General features: G+C 29.8%; 2 protein-coding genes across 2 annotated transcripts; one reads left to right on the top strand and one right to left on the bottom strand.

Annotated features, from left to right (window-relative positions):
• Positions 1–5,428: 5,428 nt before the first annotated feature.
• Positions 5,429–7,144, top strand: LOC130806224 (uncharacterized). Its single transcript, XM_057671263.1, has 3 exons — positions 5,429–5,883; positions 6,133–6,257; positions 6,573–7,144. Exons 1-3 carry the CDS (start codon positions 5,607–5,609, stop codon positions 6,672–6,674), a joined length of 504 nt encoding a protein of 167 aa, XP_057527246.1. The 5' UTR covers positions 5,429–5,606; the 3' UTR covers positions 6,675–7,144.
• Positions 7,145–16,511: 9,367 nt separating this feature from the next.
• LOC130806153 (uncharacterized) lies at positions 16,512–25,534 on the bottom strand. The gene is made up of 11 exons (XM_057671141.1): positions 25,035–25,534; positions 24,114–24,261; positions 23,094–23,569; positions 21,375–21,596; positions 20,954–21,271; positions 19,305–19,646; positions 19,142–19,222; positions 18,273–18,368; positions 17,803–18,171; positions 17,133–17,264; positions 16,512–17,015 (listed from the first exon to the last, which is right to left on the bottom strand). The coding sequence occupies exons 1-11, from the start codon at positions 25,383–25,385 to the stop codon at positions 16,851–16,853; spliced, it is 2,700 nt and encodes an 899-aa protein (XP_057527124.1). The 5' UTR covers positions 25,386–25,534; the 3' UTR covers positions 16,512–16,850.
• Positions 25,535–25,855: the final 321 nt, after the last annotated feature.

Below are 25,855 nucleotides of genomic sequence, written 5' to 3'. Positions count from 1 at the left end.
ACTCATGCTCAGAGGTTCCGCCTTATTTATGAGTGTAGTAGTAATCCTGCTCCTAGTTGTACTTGGTTGCATTTGGCCATTTCTGGTGATATTATTAGAGCTCAAACTTGACTTGTATTTGTGTATTCGAGATGAATATGTCAAGTTGTTCTTTTTTTGTAATCATAGATTGTAAATAACTTTATTATAAATTGGATTCTTTTATTCTTTTTGATATTAATTATGGTGCAATTTTCATGCAGAACTTGCTTTTGTTGATTGGAATTACAGTCTTTGCTTATATGATCATCGTTAAACCACACACTTCCTCCGTGTATTAATGCTTGCACCAATTGCATTTTTGTGATTTTCACCAATCAACTTTGACCATTAATTTTTTCAATTATTTTAGAGTAATCAAAGTTTATATTATGAAACTAGGCATCCTAACATCCAATATCAAACTGGAAAAATATGTTTGAATTTGAATTGGTTTTAGTTCAAAAATTTTAATATGTAATCTCCTAAAATATATAGTTAATTTATATATATAAGTATATACATCTCGAGTATTCCTACAATATTATATCTCTGCCTTTATTTTTAGAATATCATATATTTATATATATCGATGCTAAAAAACTCGTATATTACACAAATTTCTACACTAATCAGTTATAATTCAAATATAGCAAAATCACGACCAGTAACCACTAGAAGTTACAACTTACAACCATATAAAAACCAAGCGTTTGATTTGAGGAAAAAATTGATGTGTTATGACTATGAGCAGAGAATCAAGCACATTTATTATGTGTAGATCTGGTTTATTCTTTCTTATGGAGTATTAATAAATGTCATTTGACAATTTTATACGTTGGTCATGCTTTCATACTATGAATTTATGATAACACAACAATTCTACACTAATCCAAGTATCATTCTTGGAATTATCTTCACCTAAATGTCTCTATCAAAAAAAAAAGTTAGTTAATTTTTGTGGGTAAACTACAAATTACTAATCCCTTGTTTTTCTCATTCACTTTTTGCACATATTCCAATACAAACTTAAAAGTCAAATAATTTAATTGTGAGTTTTTAAAAAATTTTAAAAAGTTGATATTTAGAAAATATATATTGAGACGAATCTATCAAGATTCCACATAAATATGTTTTTTCATATAAATTGATGAAAAATCATAGTCAAAGTTTGACATTAAAATTCGTAAATTTTATTTGAGACGAACATATGAAAACAGAGGGATTAATATATGATAAAAATGTTTGATATTGTTGAGTTTTATTTTACCATTTATTGATGTTTATTAGTAATGAGTTATTTAACTGGTGGATAGATGAAACAACTTTACAACAAGGTGTTTGATCTTGTTCAGTTGGTTAACAACATTGAATTTTTTGTTAGCTAATAAATCAGCTATATTTGCAACTTGCTATGAAGATATTTGATAAAATAATTGTTTGCTATTGATTGTTTATTAGAAAAAAATTAAGTTATAAAAACAAAATATAATGTCATCGAAAAAGCTACTCAGTGTAGCTTATAGTTTTGACTTAAAAACTAACTTTTAGCATACATATTTTTTTTAGTGTTTGATTTAACAACTAAAAAAGTAAAAGTGAAAAAATCATTATATATATATATATATGTATATATTGATTTTCTTTTTTCATTTAAACAATGATAAGGAAGAAACTAAACTTAGTTCTAAAGGTTTCAATGATCATTGGTGAGTAAAGGCTTTTTTTTTGTATTCTTTTCTTAAATATTTTTGTGACAATTATTCTTAAAGTGAAGAGAATATTTTTATATCATTTAATATATACTTAAAAGTTACAATTCATCATCCATGGTCTTATTCATCTTTAAGTTGTAGACCCAAATAAGACAACAAAGTGACTGATAAGTAAGACAGGGAAATAGAAACAACCAATCCAATCCTTTAATTTGCCCCAACTACTTTTAAAAATAAGATTCATAATACCCAACTTTCATAAACCCATGTATGTATGCAAAACCGTAGACCTTTGAAATGGAAGATAAGATGTTTAATCTTTATTTCAATTATACTTCTATAACAAATATTTTTTCCCTCACTATTATTTTCTCAAACTCAACCCCACCCGGCCCCTTCTCAAATAGAAAAAGAAAATAAACAAATCATTAGATTGTGCATAAAACTCTAAAAAAAATTGCATTTTTTTACTACCAAATGCATCGTTTAGCTTCTTTCTATATTAGCACGTTGATTTTTACGGTCAAACTTTAATCGTAGTAAATAATATAGTTTCAAATATTTTTAATATATATAAATGATTTAAGTTAAGCTCAGACTTAAAAGTAAAAAAAATTGAAACCAAAAAAAAAAAAAGCTTAGCCATTTATAAACAAGTAGAGTTTAAAATGCATATAGAAGTATATATTAATTGTTTTTTTAAAAAAAAAACATACTAGGATTTTCATTAATCAATAACTATCAGTTGGTAATTATCTCTCATCTTCTTAAATAAATGAACTCTAATTACTCAAAGGTTATTTAATTGTAAAATGACCATAATGTCCATAAATTATTATTATTATTATTATTATTATTATTATTATTATTATTATTTAATAAATTTTGAATAGTAAAGTTTTTTCCTTTATGAACCAACTTGGTAGATTAAAATATCAATACGATACTTAATTATAATCATATTTGCACATGATTAATCATATATTTCATAGAAAAAAAAAATATTAAAGTTTATATAGTTTGTAAAGTATTAACTAATGTATTATTTTCCTTAAAAAAAAAAAGATCTATCATTTATAAGCTCATCCTAGACTTATGCTAAAAAGTGACTACTTTTCATAGAAAAGTTTATATAGTTTGTAAAGAAAAGAAGCTCAAAAGAAATTAATTCACCAGTTTAAAAATTCATTTGGTAAACACAAATCAAGATTAAATCATTTCCTAAATTTTAAATAGTTAGTAATAGAAATTATATACTACTACTACTATAAAAGTTCTTGAACACCTCCGTGGACAATGCCGAAGATGGTCCCTAAAGGACCCCACTTTGTGATGACATCAACCCATTTGGGACTACCTAAAGGCTATATTTAAGGCACCTTCCTTGGAGCTGAATTGACCAACACATGATTAATAAATTATTACCAACTATTATACCCACATTATTGTTACTCTTATTTTTGTTATACTCAATTAAATAATCTAACCTTACCTAAACCCTCCCTCTTAAGATAAATGGTAGGTATATATCCCATTTGATTTGTACCTCTTTTAAACAGGTATAAATATTAATTTGTAATTAATTAATATATCAAATAAGGTTAATTAATGAGTAGAGACGATAAAATTTTGAATGAGTGGTTTTTAATATATATATATACACATAAGAAACAATAAATTAAAATAATTACTCTAACTTTAACTAAATGAGTGGTTTTTTATGAAACTGTATTTAGAAACACTGTTTTACATGAAAATTGGAACATATAAGAGTTTTTTTTTTGAGAAAATAAAAAGATAATTAATTTTGTTTGATCTCATTTGATGGAAAAACTATTAAAAAAAGAAGACAGATTGGAGGTGTTGGGAATGAAAATGTGGAGGATAATTATATTTTTCTTTCCAATTTTAAAGAAAATGCGTATGTTAAAAAAGATATGATATGAAAATAAATTTTCACCCTAATTTTATATTTTAATTTCCTTTCAAACCAAGCAATAGCAAATAAAAAAAAACCTTTAACCCTAACCAAACACTTTCTAAATCCTCAATCTTAGGAAACTTGTAGGTAAACCAAAAATTACAACTACGGAATTGCCCATGTTTAATGATGTACAAAAGCCATCGTGGTATCTAAAGGTGTTTAAAATAAATCCAACTATTTAATTTTTATTTGATTATGTGATCAAATTCAATTTGACCCAACTTCAAAAATAAATTTATAATTATCTAAAAACAAGTTTAGATACAAGATCTGCATGAACATCTCTAGACTTGTATCTCTAATGTGGAATCAAATATTTTATGCACACTATACTATACCCTTGTGATTATTTTTAAAAAACAAATTAAATATCACAACCTTACTTAAATCCTCCCTCTTAGGAAACTTGGTATACATAAAATCTAAAGTACCTATAAGTTTAAAGAAAAATTGTCGAAAATAATCAAACTTTTACTCATTCGCTATGAATAATCCTACTTATTGATTATTTTTCAATAATCTCATCTTTAATATATATTTGCTCTCAACATACCCTATGAGTGAGGGGAGGGGTGGTGTCGTGGTGGTTTAGAGGGTGGGGTTACGGTGATTTAGGTCTTTGGGTATGCTAGCAGAAAAAACATATTCCCTCCAATTTATAGAAAAAAGGGACATTTGCTTTTTGACACTATTCATTTATTACTTTTAATTTATATTTTATTCTTAATTTATAAATTAAAACATAGTCAAGTGAGACCTTATTTGATTCATCTCAATGCAAAGATTATTAATATCCACTTTTTATAATATTTCGTTATGTATAATAAGAGACATCAATCATTAAATAAGTGCATTGGATAATGTGAAAAAATAAATGTCTTTTTTTTCTATGAATTGGAGGGAGTGTAAAAGGTTGGATAATTAGAAATAATCTAAAAGTGAGATTAGCGGATGAATGAAAGGTTGGATTATTTTTGACAATTTTTTCCTAAGTTTTAGGTGGGTGAGAATGAGATGGAAGTTATAACGGCCCGTTTGGTTAGTGGTATTAAATGGTGGTAATGAGAATGATTTATAGTGTAAAATTTTATCAAAAGTTACATATCATTTCTATGGTAATAAAACTTTGATCACAAAAAAGTTTTTTTGTTTACAAATTACCATAACCATCTAATACCACCTCTCCCAATGGTAATGCATTTGGAATAATTTTAATAAAGAAAATGGGATGATTAAAGTTGGACAAGTATGGACACTAAGGTAACCAAGAGATCTTACAACTAAAATTACACTAGTTTTTCATTCTCATTGCCACCGTTTATTACCACCTACCAAACAGGCCGTAAGAGTAGTATTTAGGGAGTAGTACAACAACAAAGATATTAGCTTAGCTAAGCAAATACTCCCTTCTATTCTCCACAAGTGTCCAATTTATTTTTTTGGGTACTATTTATCTCTTACTTTTAGTTTGCATTTTATTATTAATCTATAAGTTAAAATATAGTCTAGTGTGATTTTGTTTGATTCGTCTCAATGCAAGGATTATTTATATCAATTTTCCATAATTTTTAACTATACACAATTAGAGATATTAAGGATTGAATAAGTGCATTGGATATAGTGCATAAAGCAAATAAGACAATTATGGTGAATAAGAGGGAATATAAAGCAAAGGGTAATGTTAATTGAAGCTTTCTTTGTATAACTTAAATTTTGGTGGGTTCTCCTATAAGATAAAGACTTATCCCTATTTCATATCCCTTCAATTCTTTTCACTTCTTCATCTTCTTCCCATATATTCCTTCTCATCTTAAACTAGCCCAAATTTACTCCTTAATTTGCTTAATTTTGTAGTTGTTTTTCCCACTTTTTAGAGATATATACAAAAAATGGGAAATTGTCAAGCCGTGGATGCAGCAGCCTTGGTTATACAACACCCAAATGGAAAAGTTGAGAGAATGTATTGGCCTATTACTGCTAATGAAGTAATGAAGATGAACCCTGGTCACTATGTGTCCCTTATCATTCCTATATCTATGTCGGACGAAGAAGCCGGTCCTACTTCCGGAGATATGAAGAGGACTGTCCGTTACACTCGGGTTAAACTGCTCCGGCCTACTGATACTCTCGTGTTAGGCCGGGCTTATCGCCTTGTTACTTCACAAGGTAGATTTTTTATACGGTACATACAGGGCCGACCCTATAAGAGGTCTAAAAGGCCTAAAAAAAACAATGTTTGATCGTTAAAACTTGAGAGTCTAAAAAGTATATTTTATATGTTAAGAGTCTTTAATTAATGTTTTGCGTGAGCCTATCAAATCTCAGGGCTGACTCTGGATATCAAAGCTTAAATATTGTATAATTAGTAGAATGAACTGTTATGAAGTTGTAACATTTGTGTTTTTATGTTTACAGAAGTTAAAAAGGTACTGATGGCTAAAAAGTTGGCTAAGGAAAAGATGAATCAGAAAGGTTCAGGAAGTTCTGATAATATGCAAACAAGTGAAGTAAAAGGAGATGAATCAGAGAATAATGATCAGGTAAAACATTAGACGTGTTCATTCAGTTATCAGGTTGATTTCGGGTCAAGTGTTTAGGATCGGTTCAAAATTGAATTTTATATCCAAATTGGTTTTTAAATAATTGTAAATCCATTTTGAAGTCAGGTCAAATTGTGTTCGGTTTTAAATGATCAGAAATTCAACTTTTTGGATTTGCGTTTGGAGGAGTATGATTAAAAATCTAAATTGGGTAATTTGATCTAAGTGTTTGAATAAACAGAGAAAAAACAGAGTACTGTGCATATGAAATTGAATTTGATAGTATAAAAATTCCATCTTTTTGTTTGAATGCAGGAATCAGATCAAGACAAACAGAGATTGGTATCAAGATCTATGAGCTCGAGATCGAAGACATGGCGGCCATCATTACAGAGTATTTCTGAGGCTATGAGTTAATTAGTATGCAGAACAGAGAAAGGAGATCAATGGAGTTTATGAGCTGCAGCCAGAAAATATGACTTTCCAAAAATGGAAAGAATTAACAGGAAAAAAAGAGAAGCAAAAAAAGGGGTACACATGAAAAAAGTAACTCGTAGTACTGTGAATCTCTAATATCCAAGCCCCTGGGAAAAGTAGGAATCATTCAGCAAAAAGGGCTGACTGTAAGTGAATCTGGAAATGTAAGCTTTGTAATTTGTAATGGAACTGATTTTTCCTTCTCAAGAATGACATAAATATTTCAGTTTGTTCAAAGGATCATTTTGGGTGTAAGTAGGGCGAATTCAGAACATTAGTACATGGTGGGCTGAAAACTTATGTCTTTATGCATGTTGAACCGACTTGATTGTCTTTCTTTATTATATATGAGTACAATCAATAATCAATAAATCAAATAAAATATATGAAATGATTTGGGACACGTGTCACACTCTCATTAAAAATTTTCCCGTTTATTTTCTATCATAGACATGAAAATTTTTGATACTCGACTTCATATTTAAGAAAACAATTAACACGTTAAAACATGTAATATTTGTTGATTGACTATAAATATATGTGACATATTGATACATTATATTTACTTATGTAAACCTATAATTTTTTTTTATTCCAAATCATAAAGAAAATTAAAACTTGATTCATTAAGCCGTTTATAAAATTTAAAGTGATTCAATCAAAAAAAGACAAAAATAAATATTAATTTTCTATTTTCATATACACAAATCTTAAGTCTTAAACTCAAAAATTATAATATAGTAGTATGTTATATTCAGTTTATATATTTTATGATTTATTTAAATTTTTTTTACTAATTAATCATTCATAATAAAAATCTACAAATTAAATTAAAATATAATATATTGATGGAAATCTATAATCTTTCAATCATTGAATCATAAAAAAAAGAATAATTTTTTTAATAGGAGTAATAAATAGAGTATTCTATTGCACGTTCAAATTGCAGTAATTAAAATTTAATAAAAACTATTGACGAACATTTCTTGGCTTACTTGGATTTTATGATTTCATTAATATAGCTTTACGATAATCAATTTGATAAATTATTATCGATTGATGGTATTTTTTGTCTATTTTTCACATATATGCTTTAATATATTTGTATAACAAATTATTTCTTCACTTTGATAATTATATTATTATAATAAATACAAAGATTTAATGATCAATTTTATATTCTACAAGAATAAGTATTTAAAAAATAATATTAATATAATCATATCAGTGAATATTTATTGTACTCGTGCTTTACACGAGAATCTTTCTACTTTAATATTAATATGATTGTTTATCAAATTATCTGAATCTAACATAAGACACGAATCTAGATTATCTTTTGATTTATTACAAGAGTAAGATTGTGTATGTGTATCTTACCTTCCAAAATCTTGGCCAAATGAGACTCTAGGTGGGAACCACTTAATGACATATGTAAAAAAAATATATGTTGGTTTACTTGAAATCTGTAAGATGAAGAAATCTAGGCTTATCAGTGGGTAGTTGTCTTTGAGAGGAATGAGAATGTATGCGAAGGGTCCACCAATAATGTTCCTGTCCTTTCATATAAATTCATGCAGTATCTGCTTTTACATCAGTTCAATACAAGTTAATCTACTAAGAACAGAAAAGCACATTACTTAGAGACTTGAAACTATTCACATAATGATCAACCATAAATTTGAGCAGCCTTACTCGACCTCCAAAATGTTTTGTTGAGCAATTATTTTAACTTTTTGTTTTGATAATTACAGGTAGGCTTAGAAAATGAGAGATTTAGGTAATAATTGAACCTAATTTATTCTAACACTAAAACAAGCTTAGATTATTTTTGTTCTGTTAATGAGATTGACCATATGAATCAAAACAACTTAACATGGTAAATTCAATTCCATTGCAATCTCAAGAACGTCTATTTATGCACATAAAAAATGAATATTATTTATAAATAAACGAGCTATTCATGAACAAGGCTTCAGTGCTCATGATCGAATTCTTTCTCAATATCTACATAAATATTATAATGTAAGCGAAGATTTTCGGTTAAATCAACTCACATTCACATTGATTGATCACTGAGAGTATTAATTTATTTATAACCTAAATTTTATAACCAGTAGAAAAAAGTATGTCTACAAATTGTTATAAGTTTATCCGTTTCAATTTGTTTTATAAAGTTTGAAAAGTCAGTCACAAAAAGAAGTATAATGTAATAAATTGAAAAACAAGAGTATTATGAGTTTAAGAGTTGATTGTAACAAAGAATTTTGTGCAACTTATTTTTACTATCCTAGATGTCTACCTTCATCCTCCGTTAACATTGGAAATATTTTCACTATTTACTTATCTCCTTAAATTTGTGATTAATTTGTAATTTATAAATCCAAACATGGTAAAGTGAGATTTTGTTTGATTCGTATCGGTTATTTTTATAATCTTTTATTATACATAATTATAGATATTAAAAATTAAATTAGTACATTGAAATACGTTAAAAAGCAAACGTCTAATCAAAAAGGGAATGTTTAATCTAAAGGGAATGACAGTCATAGTCCATACTCCTACTCAATAGACGACATGACTATAATCCATGCATGTTTTCTGAAATGTAATCGTAAGAATACACATTCACTAAAAGCCAACAATTAACTAAATCAAAAGCTTACTTTAATAGCAGGCTCTAGAATATATTATATATATTCTAATATAATAAAACGTTTTTTTACATAAGAGTCCTTTGGACTAAAAGTATGGATGCAATATATGCGTTTTTCATATTTGACGCTGAATATTCCACTTTAAATGAAAAGTGGTTTAATTGAACTTGTAACCTCTTATCACACTGACTCTGTACCATATCAAAAACATAACCCAACCAAAAACTTAACTTAATAGTTGTTTGATAAGAGACTTCAAAATATATGTTATGTAGTCTAATAGAGCAAGAAACTTCATGGAAATATGGCCAGATTCCAACTGTTGGTTAAATGATGTGGACAAATCCTGTAATATCAACTTTGAAAGTAAAAATTCTGATCTATTGCAGAAGTTCTTCCAAAGGGGAAGAATCAAAGTAAAGAAAATCATAAGTATGCTCCATAAAAGGATAAAGAAACAAACCAAAAAAAAAAAAAAAAATGTTTAAAGGTAACCCACCCTCTAAATTTGTGTAAATTGGATAATTTATTAAAAACAGAAAAGGGAAAGCTCTAAATTTGTTTCCTGAAACATTGACAAAAACTGCAACTGGTATTTTTGTCTATATGGGGCCTTATAAATCCCCATAATGTAAGAATTCTATGATATATTTCTTAGTTTTTTACTTTTGTTATGTTATTTTTCTATGCAATTTAATATGTTATTTAATTATTTATATATTAAATTATACATATATAAAAATATAAAAAATTAATATTATGAAAATATGCGATTAGATGGTTTAAATAAAATTCTATTTAATTATATTTAATGTATCAGATAAACTTAAATGATAAATGTACCTAATAACCATAGAATTTCTTCTAAATCTATCTCTTTGTCATTAAGAACCTTAGCATAAGTCAACAATACTATAAACTAATTAATGTCATTAAGACAATGTATTTATAAGAATCATGTATGATTACTATTATGATTGGGTAAAGAATTAATTAGATCTTAAAAAAACCCTTAGAATTAGGAAAATTTTTTATTTTTATTTTTATAATTGCAAAGGGTACTTGTTGACTGTTGTACCAGCCTCAATCATCCAAAAATCTATTTTGTATAATTCAAAAAATAGTGATGAGAAATTAGAATGTTTGGAAGAAAAAGAAAAGAGACCCACAAAGGGAGGGGCAACAACCTAACAAACAAGTACTCATATGGTCAAATTTTAAGTCCATCAATCAAACCAAGACATCATTTGTGCCATCTAATTGCATATAAACACAATTTGATTAGTTATATTATACTTCTAAGAAATAAATCTCAAACATTTAATATTAATGGTGAATTACTTGCTCAAGTAGTCATAAAATTTTCTCAATTATATAGTAATAGTTTTAGTTACTATGTAGAACCCTTATTTTGAAGTCAACGACCTTTAACTATTAATTTAATTTCAAAATAGTACTTTTATGATGGGTTTGGAATTATATGTACGTAATTTTACTTTTATAATAATAAAAATAATTATTTCAAATAGAACTTCAAATATAAATATTATCCGTAATTTTTCATAAATAAGAAATATAAATAATTAAATAGAGGTTTTTTTTTATTATTATCCAATATAGTCTAAAATAAAAAAATATAAATCTTTTACCGTACCCCAACAAGAATGATTTAATAACCTTTAACCAATATATAAAATCATTGTAAGAGTGCAGGGATGAATCTAGATCAAAATTATATGATGTCGATTATTTTTTTTAAAATATGCTTAAGGAGATTTGAACCCAAGTCAAAGGGTTCACATGGCAAAACTTCTATCAATTTAACCAACACATATTTGAGCTTCTTTAAGTATACTTCCTCCATTCTGAAATGCTTGTTACATTTCGGTTATGACCACTATTCATCGTTCAAGCTTATTTTATATATTGCGGCTAATATGTAAGTAAAAATACAGTCAAATGGGATTTTGTTTGCATCGTCTAATCGTATACTTTCGTAATGTTAGTTTTTTATAATTTTTAGATGTGTATAATTTTATATATAAATGAACAAAATAGCATATTAAATTTTGTAAAAAGTTAAATGTAGCAAGTATAATGGAATTGAGAAAATATAATTTTGTAAGTTGAATGACATCACTCATTAATCTTAAGAGTGTTTTAGTAGAGTAAAAGATAAGGTAAAATCTTGAGAATAAAATTGTATTCATTTTCAAAAAAAAAAAAAAAGATATTATAGGGGTATAGCCCTCTACAACGGTCTTTTGAACAAGAAAAGTCCAAATCTTTCATTAAAGAAATGAGGCCATATATGAACAACAACTCACATGGCATACTTAGCCATTGACAAATGACAATAAACCCACAGATGTTTACACATGTGAGCTAATTAGGTCCATTAGGAGAATCAAGAATTATTATTTAAGGCAACTTCGTAATTAGTAAGTACTTTTCATCATAGGAATGTATTTACATGCTAATAGATTATTTGTTTATTTATATTAATTTCTTATTTATAATCCTATATTTATTCACCTAAATAATTGTAGTTCTTATATTTTTTCTTTTTAAACTCTTTTCATTACTCATCTAAACAACACTATCATGGATCACTTAATATATTTTTTAGACTCATATTTTTAGGTCGAATCACATTTAAACAATTCTACTTATAAAAGATATGATTAGGGTTGAATCCAAGTCGTGCTCAAGAAAGCCACTTGATCCAACTAGGTTCTATATGGTCAAAGATTACCACCTAGGTTAGGTTAGATTTTCTATTCTATAAAATCTCAAACTCACTTAAAGATCAGAGGATGCTATAGTCAATAACAAAAGATCCTATTACTCTTAGGATCTGTTTGGTAGATCTGTTTGATAGATGGTATTAAATGGTGGTAATAGAACAAATACTAATGTAATTTTGGTTGAAAAATCTCTTGGCTACCTTAATGGTCATACTGTTCAACTTCAATCATCTCATTTTCTTCATAAAATTCATTCCAATACATTACTATTAGGGGCTGGTATTAGGTGGTAAAGAAAATTTGTAAACAAAAAAACTTTTTTGTGATTAAAATTTCATCACCATGAAAATGAAATTAAACTTTTGATGAAATTTTACACTTTAAATTATTTTCATTACCACCACTTAGTACCACTAACAAAACAAATTGTTAATAAAGTTAGGCTATGTTTGAAATTGACTATTTGTGAAATAATATTCAAAACGTTCATAACCAATTTTTTGATCAAAGTATAAATATGGTTCTTGTAAACTTTTATCATTGACTTATTTTTTTGTCGAAAAATTAGTTTTTTATCAACTGTTAATTGATTACACCAAAAAATCAAACACATTTGTCCATATTCTTAATCCGATTTGCAACTACATGTAATACAAAAGATGATTACGCCAGTGTCTAAACCAAATTAAATATTATATCATCATACAATCTAATAAAAATGCTGTAAAATTTCTATGGCATTCTCATGGTAATTTGCTATATGAAATAATTCATATCAAAGTATTAACATCAATTTATTTCCTAATAAATGAATGATATATCACAATATGATATGTTCTTTTAAATTTTCTTGAAATATTATATTTTTGCTACATAAACTTCAAATTAAAATTTCTTAAATATATTTGTTTTTTTATACTGTAGTATTTGCTAATTAATAAAATTTCATTATTAAAATTATAATTTATAAAATATTTTATCTAGAACAAAGATACATGACAAAAAAAAATTATTTTGAGAATTAAAAATAATTATTATAATAACGTTTGAAGATTACTCATATTTGCCTTAAAAAGTATGAAAATCTAATTAATAATTATATACTAACCTTATTTTTTTCATTAAAAGCACTATATATTCTAAATTCATATATCTATTTATAAGAAATAGGGAAATTATTAATAGTACCCCTAAGTTTTTGCACTTTATCAATGTTACCCTCAAGTTTTTTTCGATTATCAATGGTACCCTCGTGTTATTAAGCGTCTTACAATCGTAACCTTTTCTAATTATTTTCGTCCAAAACCGTTAACTTTTTTCTTTTTCATTTAATTTTTTTAATGTTTTAATTTGAAAAATAAAAGAAATAGAAAAAATTTTAACGACTTTGGACGCTTTTGGACGGAAAAAATTAGAAAAAGGTTACGGTTTTAAAACGCTCAATAACACGAGGGTACCATTGATAATCGAAAAAACTTACGAGTACCATTGATAAAGTGCAAAAACTTAAGGGTGCCATTGATAGTTTCCCTAAGAAATATTATAATTTTATACTGATAAAATATAATTACATCTCTATTTAAAATTTATATTTATATATACTTTTATACTAATAACTTCGCGCATTTCACGAGTTGATACTAGCTTATATATAATAAGAAATAATCGTATATATTCAATCATATATATTCAATCATTTGAAGTATGAGTTGTAAGTTGTAAACCTTATATAGTAATACTTCCTATTCATTTTACTTGTTCTATATACTTTTTCACACTTGTCGAGTTAATATTTAGACTCTTAATATTTCTAACTATAGTTGATTAAAATTTATGAAAAATTGATATTAATAATCCTTACATTGAGATGGATAAAAAAAACCCTACTTGACTATATTTTAACTTATACATTAAAATTAAAATACAAATTAAAAGAAAATGGTGAATAATGACACTTCTATTCTAGTTAGATTATCACAAGAATTCGAACATGACACAACTTATTAATTTAATTCATTTTTTCACAAAACAAATATCAGGCAATAAACAAAGAATATCAACATATTCATATTGCATTATTCATAGAATACAATAATATTCAATTAATGGATTAATATTTGTTGCAAATTAAATTGATGTTGTAGTTCATTAAGGTTACCGGATCACATGAACTTCAGGTTTGTAACACGAGCATAGTCCCACATGTTGGAAATGAGGGCTAATACTCCTTATTGTTGCCCATTATGCTATCCACGCAGTAACTTTGAGCAAATAAGAAAAATTTAAAGGGTTTTTTCTTTTCCTTTTATAAAGAAAAAATGCATAAATTTCATGATTACAAGATAGACGGAGTCGCTGAAAGAAAAAAAAGAGCTAGGTAAGAATTAAATTTAATTTTTTTAAAAAAGTAATACTTGATCTTCGACTGACCTGATTCTTGATTATAATATTAAAAATAATTAAATTATTATTTTTTTTGACAGAAAAGACAACATGAACTTATCATTATTTTAGCACTAATTATAGAAATTAGAGGTGTGCGAATAAGACTATTTTCAAAAGAATCATCATCTATAGTCCACTTATTATAGATGAGAATGGATGATCAAGCACAAAAAGAACAAATTATATTCAAAATTGAGATAATGGTTTAAGGGAGAAATGACCCACTTTTTTTTAAAGAAAAAACCGGAGAAATGACCCACTTAGAATAAAGAAATCTAAATAATGGTAAACAGGGTGGTCGGATGACATTAATTAGACAACATGAACACCTTAACTCTACTGTTACCAAGCTTTACGACATCATGTACACAATGATGCACCCAAATAAGATGGTGATCATCACTATTTTACTAATCATGATTTGTAAATGATTAACATTAACAATTCATCTATGTTTCACGCACATAAATACACACAAATGGGCGTTTTCCTTAATTGAACCGGGGTGAATCAACTATATATATATATATTACTCCACAATAGAGTCGATGAACCGAAGAATCCCTTTACATGTGTTGAATGACTGAATAACTCGGGTACTATTCAATATTAATAGGATTTTTAGTCAAATAATCCAAATCTGTCCAATAGTTAAGGCAGTCACAAGCTTAGATTCCCCTAGCTGAATTTATCCTAGTTAAAATGAAAATTGGTTGGGAACAACAAAACTTAATTTCAAGCATTAGCATTTTCATCTTCACAAGGAACAGCAATGGAAAAGAATAAGGAACAAAAACAAATAAAGCTACACTCTTCATTAAGAAAAAGTTTACATATCCTTTATAAAATTAAACAAAAGGCATAACTCAATCAAGGGTCAATAAAAGCGATCTCTTTATTATTTCAAGTAAGATTGTGTATAGTCGATTATCTTAACATATTTTATCTAGGCAGTATTCACTAAAATGAAATTAAATTTTTACATAATATAATTTTCTTAAAAATCTTAAAATACATTAAAATATATAAATTTGATGGATAGAAATATATTATTTTTTATACATATTTCTTAGACCAATAACAAAATTGACTTTCTCAAGTAACCAATTATCTTTTCGAACGAGTTAATTGGTTTGAATGTGACGGGTCATAAGATATTGCAATTATGAAATTTCTTGAAGGGTTCATTAGTTGCTAAGAGAATAGCATGTGAGGAGTACATGGTTAGATGCAGCTCTCTATTTTGGTCCCAATTATTGTTCGCCGACCAAAAGCATTTGAACATGTTTTCTCAATTGATGATTAAAGAGGAACGCAACTCTTTTTTAGATTTAATGGAAAACTAACCAAACTAATAATAGAATTTCAATATCCAATTACTTCGATATTATTGATTAACTTATGTCTAAATAGATTTGAGGAGATGGAATGTATGAAATTATAAACTTACCAAAATAAAGAGGTATCCATGATATGAACTTATTAAGCACAAAAAAGAACACCCAGTACAACATATGCCACTACTCTAATTCCAAATGGCTATCTTATGGGAGGGGTTTAAAGGGTTGGATGCCCATAACTTGTAATAAAAAAGTTGTTTTCGATTAAGATTTGATTAGAAATATTATCTGTAATTTCACATAAATAAGAAACACAAATGATTTAACTATAAATCAACAAATCTTACTGGTGAACTGGACTCAAAGAATGGTATTCACCTGATGGAAACATTGCAAACAACATCTAGTAGTTGTGGATATGATTTTTAGATGATAAAGGGAAAAAATGGAAGCACAAGTAACCTAACCTCTTCAATGAGAAAAATGGATAGTTTGTGAATCAAGTAGTCATGATTATGAATAACAAAATTTCTTTACCCCAATGCTACATATTAGTAAAACCCGCCTAAGCGGGGTTTAAGAATTAGATGACTATGAAACTTAGAAGATTAAGAATCAAACAATTGTATCTCACAAATACATATTTTTGAAACAAGGAGAAAAGAAGAAAAAGAAATAATTAAAAACTTCCCAAAATATCAGAAAAGAAAACAACTTTATAAACTATTCAATCCCATTTCCCAACCACCACCTAACACAAAAGCTCTCACACCACACCTCTCATAACTAAAACCACGCCAATGCCAACTATAACTTGTTGCTACACTAAAGGCCTTTGATCAATTCAATCCCTAATCAATACAAAATTGGGTGTTTAGTTAAAATACACAAGTTATGATAAACATATGGAATGGATCACTCTTTAATTTATCTTTTGTTACTGTGCCTTGTTTTTTTGCCTGAACTTTTACTTCTCGTTCGCTGTCTCTTTCCATCTTGCTTTCCTTGTTGCTTCTGCTCGGTTATTCGTTCATGAGGATCTATTTCTTCGTATTTGATTGGCTTTATGATCATACCAGACTTCTTCACAACCTGTATGACCATAATCAATTAATGTATGGAAAAATGAAATTAATCTTTCTTGTGTCACGATCTGAATGTGTTAGATTATGTTCGATTGGGGTGGGGGGAAGTAGAAGATGAACTCACTTCTGGCTTGATGAGATCCCTAACAGTTGATGCAGGGTTAAACTCAGGTCCAATAGGCATCCGGATGCTCTGTTCGAATACATCTTTCGATGTAAAAGGATACGGAAGCGTTTTTGCATGTAGTTTCTCCGCCTGCCAATTCGAGAAACACGACAGTGTTAATACATAGGTTGATCTTGATCTACATTGAAAGCATCATAAAGCATATGATGTAAGCATGCAACAAAGCTCGAAAGCATACTGATAGAACACAAATATCCACAAAGAATACTTCCTACAACTTGGATCCTGCCCAGTGTAACATGATTTATTAGCTAATTCGCTTTATGAATTCGCAATTCGGTCAAATTTGTCCAAGAATAGCCTAAAACCGACCATAATTCGCTTTTTTCGAATCGCAATTCGCGAGGAGATTAACGAATCATGTGACACTGCCATTAGGTATCCAGACATTTGTATACGGAAATTACCACCAATTCGTTGTATTAATTATACACATACAAGGCCTAGCAAAGTTGTATAAATGCATAAAATTATAGGGACTTGATCTCATTAAGAACTTGACAGTCAATCACTTGACTTGCCTTCAATGATAACACATTGATAAATTTTGATACTGGAAAATATACGGATGAGAATTGTCAGAGATTAACAGCACCAAGTCACTAACCTTCTTGTCAATTTTCTCAGATATGATGACATGTTTAAGACGTGCATCCTTCCTTTTTGCCAAAGCTTCTTCTCTCTTTCGCTTGGCATTTGCATGCTCTTCCTTCATCCATGAAGGCACACCTTTTTTCTTCTGAACATCAGTCCATTCACCCCATCCAGGAAGCAAAACAGGTTTCTCTGGCTCAGGATTCTCCTCATTCAAAATATCATCTTTAGCCTTTTCAAATTCGACCTCAACATCATCTCCCGCAAATGCACGCTTTATTAACTCTTCATTTGAAGGTAGCTCATAAGTTTGCTTTGTCCCTGATGACAGCATGCCATCTATCATATGCTCACCACTGTCTGTATCGCTGTCCTCCGCTTCCTATTTTGTCAAAAACAAAAGGCAAATACAGAAAAACAATGTGAAGAAAAATTCAAAGTCAATGGAAAAACTTGAACCATCCACTCATAGATAATGGTTACCTCTCCGCTATCACAGCTTCGAGAAGTTATTGCTCCCTTTGGCATACTCTTGATATTGGCATCAGCACTAGAATCTCCTTTATTTCCACTCTTTATCTGCATCATAAAAATTACAATAAAAAAACTCAAAAAGTTTCAGTAATCAGCTCAAGTGCACACAAGAAGCAAAAAAGTGGGACAATGTTCACTATAACTCTATAAAGCTCAATTGATTCCCAATAATCCTACCTCCTTGCATCTTCATCTAAAGTTATCATACAACTGTCCATTGTTTCCCGAAATGTAGTACAATTCATGGGATGGAAAAGGGAATTTAGAATGCTGTCTATGATAAATCTGGAACGATAGGGAAAGAATATAACTTGCATCACTACAGCCAAAACTGCCAAAAACTTTAATTGGTGATGGTGGTGTGGTGGGCAAAAGAAGGACTTCGGCCATTTGGTGATAGTTCAAAATAAAGTGATACTTATTTGATTGTTTTAAAAGGAAAAAAAAACTTCGGGAGTTATTAAGAGTAATCCAACTATATAAGGAAGTTAATGATAAAAAAAATCCTTTGAAAAAGGAAATCAAAACTTGATAAAGCAAATAACACCACTAGAAGGCAATCAGCCTGAAATGTGAATAATTACTTATACTACCTAATGATATATGATATGAACTATCAAGTAGTCGGGTTAGAAAGGGTATACAAGAAAATAATAGGTGCTCCAAAGAGCTTAAAAGAGATAATTTTGGGGAGGGAAAAGCATGTAAAGGTCTACAAGTAGCAAGTCCATAAACCTTAGCTGAACAAAAATCTGAAAATAACAATGTGACAATTCCCATCCAATACAAGAATTATTTACACAAAGAAAGACTCTAACCTTCTTCCAAGACCCAGATGTGAAAATAGAGACAGCATGACTGGTCTTTGGCTTAGGGTCTTCCACAACATCAATAACACACTGCAAAATGGCAGAATTTATAAAGCTAAATAAAGAATGAAAACACCATTAACTACAAGAGGCAGTAGGAGAAAGCAATTACTTTAAATGCTGAATCATTATCAGTCTCCAAACCTTCACGAAGAACATCCAAGTCAATGTCAACATCCTTATCCTTGTCATTACCATTTACAGGTTCCACGTGTATATCATCCTTTTCTTCAATGATATCTTCACTATCACTGCCAAAATTGTCCACATCTGGTCTGTGTTTAATGTTTGCCTCTCTAACCTTATTCTGGGTTGCACCAAACACTCGCCTTCCACTTGGAGTCCCATTTTTTATGCTATCTACTGCACCCTTTTTTAAATATGACTCATACTCTTCAAGAGCACTCTTTGCTTCTTCATTAGCAGCTTGCTTCCTTTTCTCCAATCCTCGTACCTACAACCAAATAAAATAAAGAAACACAAAATAGAACATCACTACAAAAAAGGAAAAAAGGAAAAAAGTGTGGATTACAGTAGCCACAAAGGCAGAGTAATTATTAACTACAACAACATTAAGCATGATTCAAAAGTAGTTTCCCATAAGGCTTAAGCAATAAATCTCCTAGGCACAATTTGTTTATTGAAATTAGGAGTGACCCTCCTCCCAGAATGAACGTAGGAGAGAAAGCAGGGGGAATATGAAAGAGGAAAAAAAACAGGAAAAAAAAAAAGGCAGGCACGTACATTGAATCATAGCCATATCAGCAAATCGATTTATATCTTTCAGTCAACATCAATGATAATTAAGTTAGCATGACATGACCCCCCCCCCCCCCCCCCCCCGGAAAACCAAAGTAGACAACTCGAAAGCACAACTTATGGCACTATAAAATGGAAAGCTGTCCAATATGCACACAAGTGCTCATAGTCAGAGTACCAATTTCTTGCGTTAAGGTAACGCAGCCGTTGGAGCTTGAGGGTAATAAAGATATTTTTTATTATAAACTATAGATGTAATTTCATATTCAGGCTGAAGATAAAGGTAAAGGTGTTTACAAAGGAAGAGACAACAAGTATACAACAATGCCAAAGCCTTGGTCCAACTATATGGGTACACTTACATGAACAAAATCATATCGTGAGAGATCATCACTAAAATGACCAACTTATTCTTCTTTTATCGATAATAGTTATCATTAATCTACCACTAAGAACATCAGTTCGAATATATTATCCTCCATTCATTCCTATATATCGTCGAATGCTCTTGCAAATACCAAATCATCATGTTATTCTTTACAACTATTATCCAAATCATATTCGATCTCTCTCTTCCTCTTCTAAGCTCTACAAAGTTTCAACCTTCAACTTTTCAAACTGGTACAATTTCCAGTCTTCTTAGCACACGACCAATTGAACGTACACGATTTTCTCTCATTTTATCTTCAATATTTATAACTAAAAGTCCTTTTCTAATTTCTTCATTCAAATTCTATCTTAAGGGTAAAAAAAAAATAAAATCATGTTTTCCAAGTTGTGTTACAAAGACCAAAGAAGGCTTCTTTTTGCGTGCTCATCTGAGCTCCAAGTCCAATCTCTATCAATGACAATGATTAATAGAAACTCTAGCTCAGATTGCCATTTTGGCAGCACCTTTTCCCTTCTATGGAATCTTTCAGCTCATATTTGCAGAAAGAAAAAGGACACAGTAAATGAAGCCAAGATTAATATAGTTGAAAATATAGATCACAGAATATATACCATGAAAGGCAACGAAAACACGCCAGAATTGGGTAGTTCTTCCTCTTGTTCCATCAACTTAATTGTTTTTTCCTTCGCCTTAGCTAGCAGCTTAGCTTCACCCTTCTCATCAGAACTATAATCCTCATCATCCTCATCACTACTATCATCACTGCTGCTACTACCCTTCACCGAATTCATTTTTCTTTTCAGAAGATTATGTTGATGCAATTGCTCAGCTACAGCAGCTCGAGTACCTTCATCTTGTATGCTCAAACCACGCTCTAGGACTCGTTTAGCCCATTTGCCTTGGTTTTTGTGCTTCAGCGTCATGCGTTCCTGCATTTTATGAAAGCAAAACCATGTATAAATTTCATTATGTAAGCTTGTCTAAACCACAAGTACAAATTGAACATTTAACAAAGCATATTATCGCTTATACTTCTGCTCGTCTTCTTTCTTGCTTTTCGGCCTGCTCTCTAGCAGCTTCAGGATCGACTTCCATATCGAGCAAAGCTCCCTTCAATCTTTCTTTCTTTTTTAATCGATGATAAGTCTTAGACTTGATCTTTTTAATATGTTTTGCTTTCATTTCATGACGAAAAAGAAGACTCCGCATTTTAGCAAGACTATTATGGCGGTCCTTCACTTCTTCAGCAGATATCTGTAATACATAGCACAAAGGAGCGTGTTAACTAGTTTCTTAATCAAATTCTCAGTAATGCATGTACAACTATACCAATATCTGTTAACAGCTGCTACCAAAGAGCAAATCGAATCTCAAGTTTTAGGAAGAATACAAAGTTATATGCATTAGAATCTACTTCTAACGTACCCTTGAGTTTGCCAACATTTCTATTTTGCACCATCTCTTTTACTCTGCAACAATCTATTTTGAGTAATGTCTCAATCATTTTCTATAATTCATATTCACACATCTTTTATTTTTCTCACTTTTAATAATATCCACACAATTTAAATATCCCCACCAATTTCTTAATAGTTAATACTATGTAAATGATAGTCTTTGGTTTGAATCTTCAGCTAAGCTTTGTTCTTCTAAATGTGATATTCAGATTGTTATTGACACCAATTTATACATCATGGTTTCTTTTGGTTGAGGGCCTTTTTAGATGGCTGCTCCTTTAATTCCACGGGGTGAAGGCACCCCTTCATGACTTCACTACCTTTATATATGTTTTGGTGCTTTAATAATATATAATCTTCATGAAAAGCAAAGGAGAATTATATAAACTCCAACAAACATGTACAAGTGCAACGTGACATTGAGTTCTAGGTCTTTCTTTGCCTAAAATCAGTGTAGCACAGCAATGTCAAAGCTTCATAACTCTAGTAGCCACTATAATTTTGAAATGCCCTAATTTAGCAAGTCTCTAGCTACAAGATACATAAATTTGCATTCATTGGGTTAAATGGATTCCGCTTCGCACATATTCAGTACACCAAACAAAAAGTGAATAATCAATTTAATTTCACAACCTCAAACTGTCATTGTGCAACTTTTACTCATTTTGTTTCGTTAATGCAGCGACAAAAATGAGATGAAAGTCAAAAGAGACAAGCAACATACACGACAGACACAAGATGAAACAACTAACATTGTGCATAACAATACACTTGGTCAAATATTTATTGAACTGGAGTCTACTTTCTTTTTCTGGCCAATTATTAAGCCTTTAAACCATTCTTAATTTCGCATTCAGGAGTTCAGATGATAAACTTTTTGTGTATAATAGAGTATGTTGCACATTGTCTTCCAAAGGCTACCCTATTTCACATCACAAAAACTAGTAAACTCTTAAAGCAATTTCTAAATGCAACTTCAAAAGTTGATCGATCTTTTTCTCAGCCAAACAATATTCAGGTTGCAGCTTTACAAGTAATTTGCCCTATTATTTATGTTACCAGTTGCCTATATTCTAATGCTACAAGAAATGTAGACAACTGCCAACTCAATTATTTTTCAACATCTCTCTTCTTGAAAAAATACTATCATATAATAAGCAAAGACTATTGAATATCAGTTGTTCCTACATTAATGCAATATCACTATTCAATTTTCTTTTCTCTTCAAAATAAAACAAATAAACGAATAGATAATTGATAGCCAACTAAATGTGCAATGTGAAATAGTTCCTACCTTGTTTAGCTCAAGAAGCTTGGCACCATCAGTCTTGTAAGCTTCCGCAAATTCTTTGTTCTCAAATATTGATGCAATTGCCTTCTCAAAATCAGATCGGGGTTTGAACTCAGAAGCCATGGCTCCCACAGTAGAAAGTCCCATATCACCAGTAGATTCAAAATAGAGGGTGGGAGCTTCTCTGTTTCTCTTCACAAGACCTTCCCATTTAGTAATATGCTTCTTTGTATCATCATATGCTACCTCCCTCTCGACCCTCTCTCGTTGTGGTTTAGGAAGTGGAGTTTGAACTGTTGCACCTTTCTTGTCCACAATTTCAATCCTTTTCCTAAGTTTGTTGTAACCAGAAGTTCCACAAAGAGGACCCAAAAGGTCTTGAATGCTAATCTGACTATTACCACTAAGAACATCACGACTAGGGTTGAATTCAGATTCTGGGTAAGCCTCTGAAACAACATTACACTTCCTCTTCTTTCCTAATACAAAAATCAAGAATGATAATCCATAGCAAAAAAAAAAAAAAAAAAAAAAAGATAAACCCACAAGAAAATATTTAACATTTTTTTGAAGAAACTATTGGAAAGCCCATCAATACTTCAGCAAAAATGAAAAAAAATGTCTCAAAGCAGATGCTTTCTAGCTTAGTGATGGATAAAATGTAGTTGCTTTAGATTTTACGTAATAGAAATTTCAACCTTCCCACAATTGTGTACTACTCCGTCCTCTTTGAATTGCATCAGAGATGAATTGGTGCATTTTTAAGAAAGTGGTAATAAATGGGGAGAGTTAATGAATTGTGTGGATGAAATTAAAAGAGAGTTAAAATGTATGGATGAGATTAAAAGAAAGTGGTGAACCATTGTTCAAATATAGAAATAATGCACAATAAGTGGGACGCACCAAAATGGAAAATAATGCAAATTCAATGGGACGGAGGGAGTAATGACAAAGCACCAGCACGCGGCACCACCTGCAGCAAAGCTCTAAGAGAAACAAAATAAGGCAGCCAAGTTAGTTTACCTTCAAATGCCTCAGCTGGAATTCCAGTAATATCTTTGAGCATTCTGGCATGTCTTCTTTCATCATTGATCTCGTCATCAGAGCCCTCATCATCCTCACCATGGATTAGGACATCTTCATCGTCATCATCCGATGATATTTCTTCATCCTACAAAAGGGAATAACTAGAGTATTTGAAGATGCTTACTTAATTAACACTGAAACAGACACCTTGGCTGCATTCACATAAGAGCAAAGGATACAAATCACAATCATAACAAGAACTCCCCACGTTCTCCAAACGAAAAATCACAAAGCCACAAATGTATGGCAGAATCGCAAAGTCAAATCAGATAATTCCCATCTCTCTTTATAGGACTGCAGTAAGTAACAATTAACCCTTTCCCTTCTTTCCCATGAAAAAACCTCCTCTCGAATGACAATATTGTCAAAACTTTAAACTTTAACATCAAAAGCCAAACATAAATTCCATTTATGGTTAGAGGAAGTAATTTCCCTAAAATTCAAGTACATAACTAATAATTACGGTAAATAAACATAAAATGTAAATCAAAAATGAAATCCAATCCAATTGAACATCCCCATTTGTCATTATAAAAGAGACACTAAAAACACACAGAAAGAAAGCCTTATCTTCTTACACACTGATTTATTGCCTCAGATTCCCAGAAAACTCGCCCCTATAATATCAATGGCTTCCAATTCCAACAGAAACTACATTAATATGCTTATCTTGCCTTTAGTTCTAACTCCTCAACTACGTATTAATAAATTAGATAGCAAAATCAAAACTACTGAGTTGAAGCATCCCTTATTATCCACTAATTCAACATAGTAGCAGTGAAATCAATCAGACAAACAGAAAAACGAGTAAATCCGAAAATATCACAAATTCTTCAATGATTAAAGAAGAAACAAAACCTTAAAATCCTGAGGAAGCTCATACTCATAATTATCAACATGATCAAACCTCTTATTCTTCTTAGATTCTTCTTCAGCAACTTCTTCTTCATACTCATAGAAATCATGGTCAATGTTAACTTCATCTTCATCAGACTCAAAAATTTCATCATCATCATCACTATTGTGTAAATTTGGGTTTTTGAAATCATTTAGTTGTTTTCTAAACGCAGAAGGTAACCGAGGTCCAGTATTCTTCTTCCTTTTCCCATCTCTTCCACCATGTTTTCCTGATAATTTATTGAACTTGGATTTGTTATCTTTCTTTTGTAGTTGATTATCGACTGAATCTCTCTTCTTGAAACCCGCCATTGTTGAGAATAGCAATGGTGGAAGCAAGAAAAATATGGCTAGGGTTAAGGGGCCAAAGGCTGAAACAAGAAAAACATAACAACTTGCGCCAGTAAAGAGAATTTATTTAGGTTAAGATAGACATGACTTTTGATATGATCTTTCTCGTTTCCGGTTGTTTATTGCTCCCACGAACAAAATTCGCCCAATCAGGTGAAAATATTATTTATATTAAATATTAAAAAGTGAAGTTAATAGAAAAAACGAAGAATTACAAGTATTAAAAACACTAATTTTTAAATGTGATGTTCTAACGGTGAAACAATTTTTATTAGACTGGCTCAATGCATATATTTTGATTGATTGTGTTAAGTCAATTGTGGGACATTTACATGTTTTGATTGGGTGTTGAGTTAATTTAAATGATTATGAATGATCGAAAAGAAATATATATGAATATTCAGATAGATTGAATATCTTTTTGTTAATAG

The sequence above is a fragment of the Amaranthus tricolor genome, chromosome 1 (assembly GCF_026212465.1).
Source record: "Amaranthus tricolor cultivar Red isolate AtriRed21 chromosome 1, ASM2621246v1, whole genome shotgun sequence".
Taxonomy (NCBI): domain Eukaryota; kingdom Viridiplantae; phylum Streptophyta; class Magnoliopsida; order Caryophyllales; family Amaranthaceae; genus Amaranthus; species Amaranthus tricolor.
This window is presented reverse-complemented; position numbering and strand designations above follow the sequence as displayed.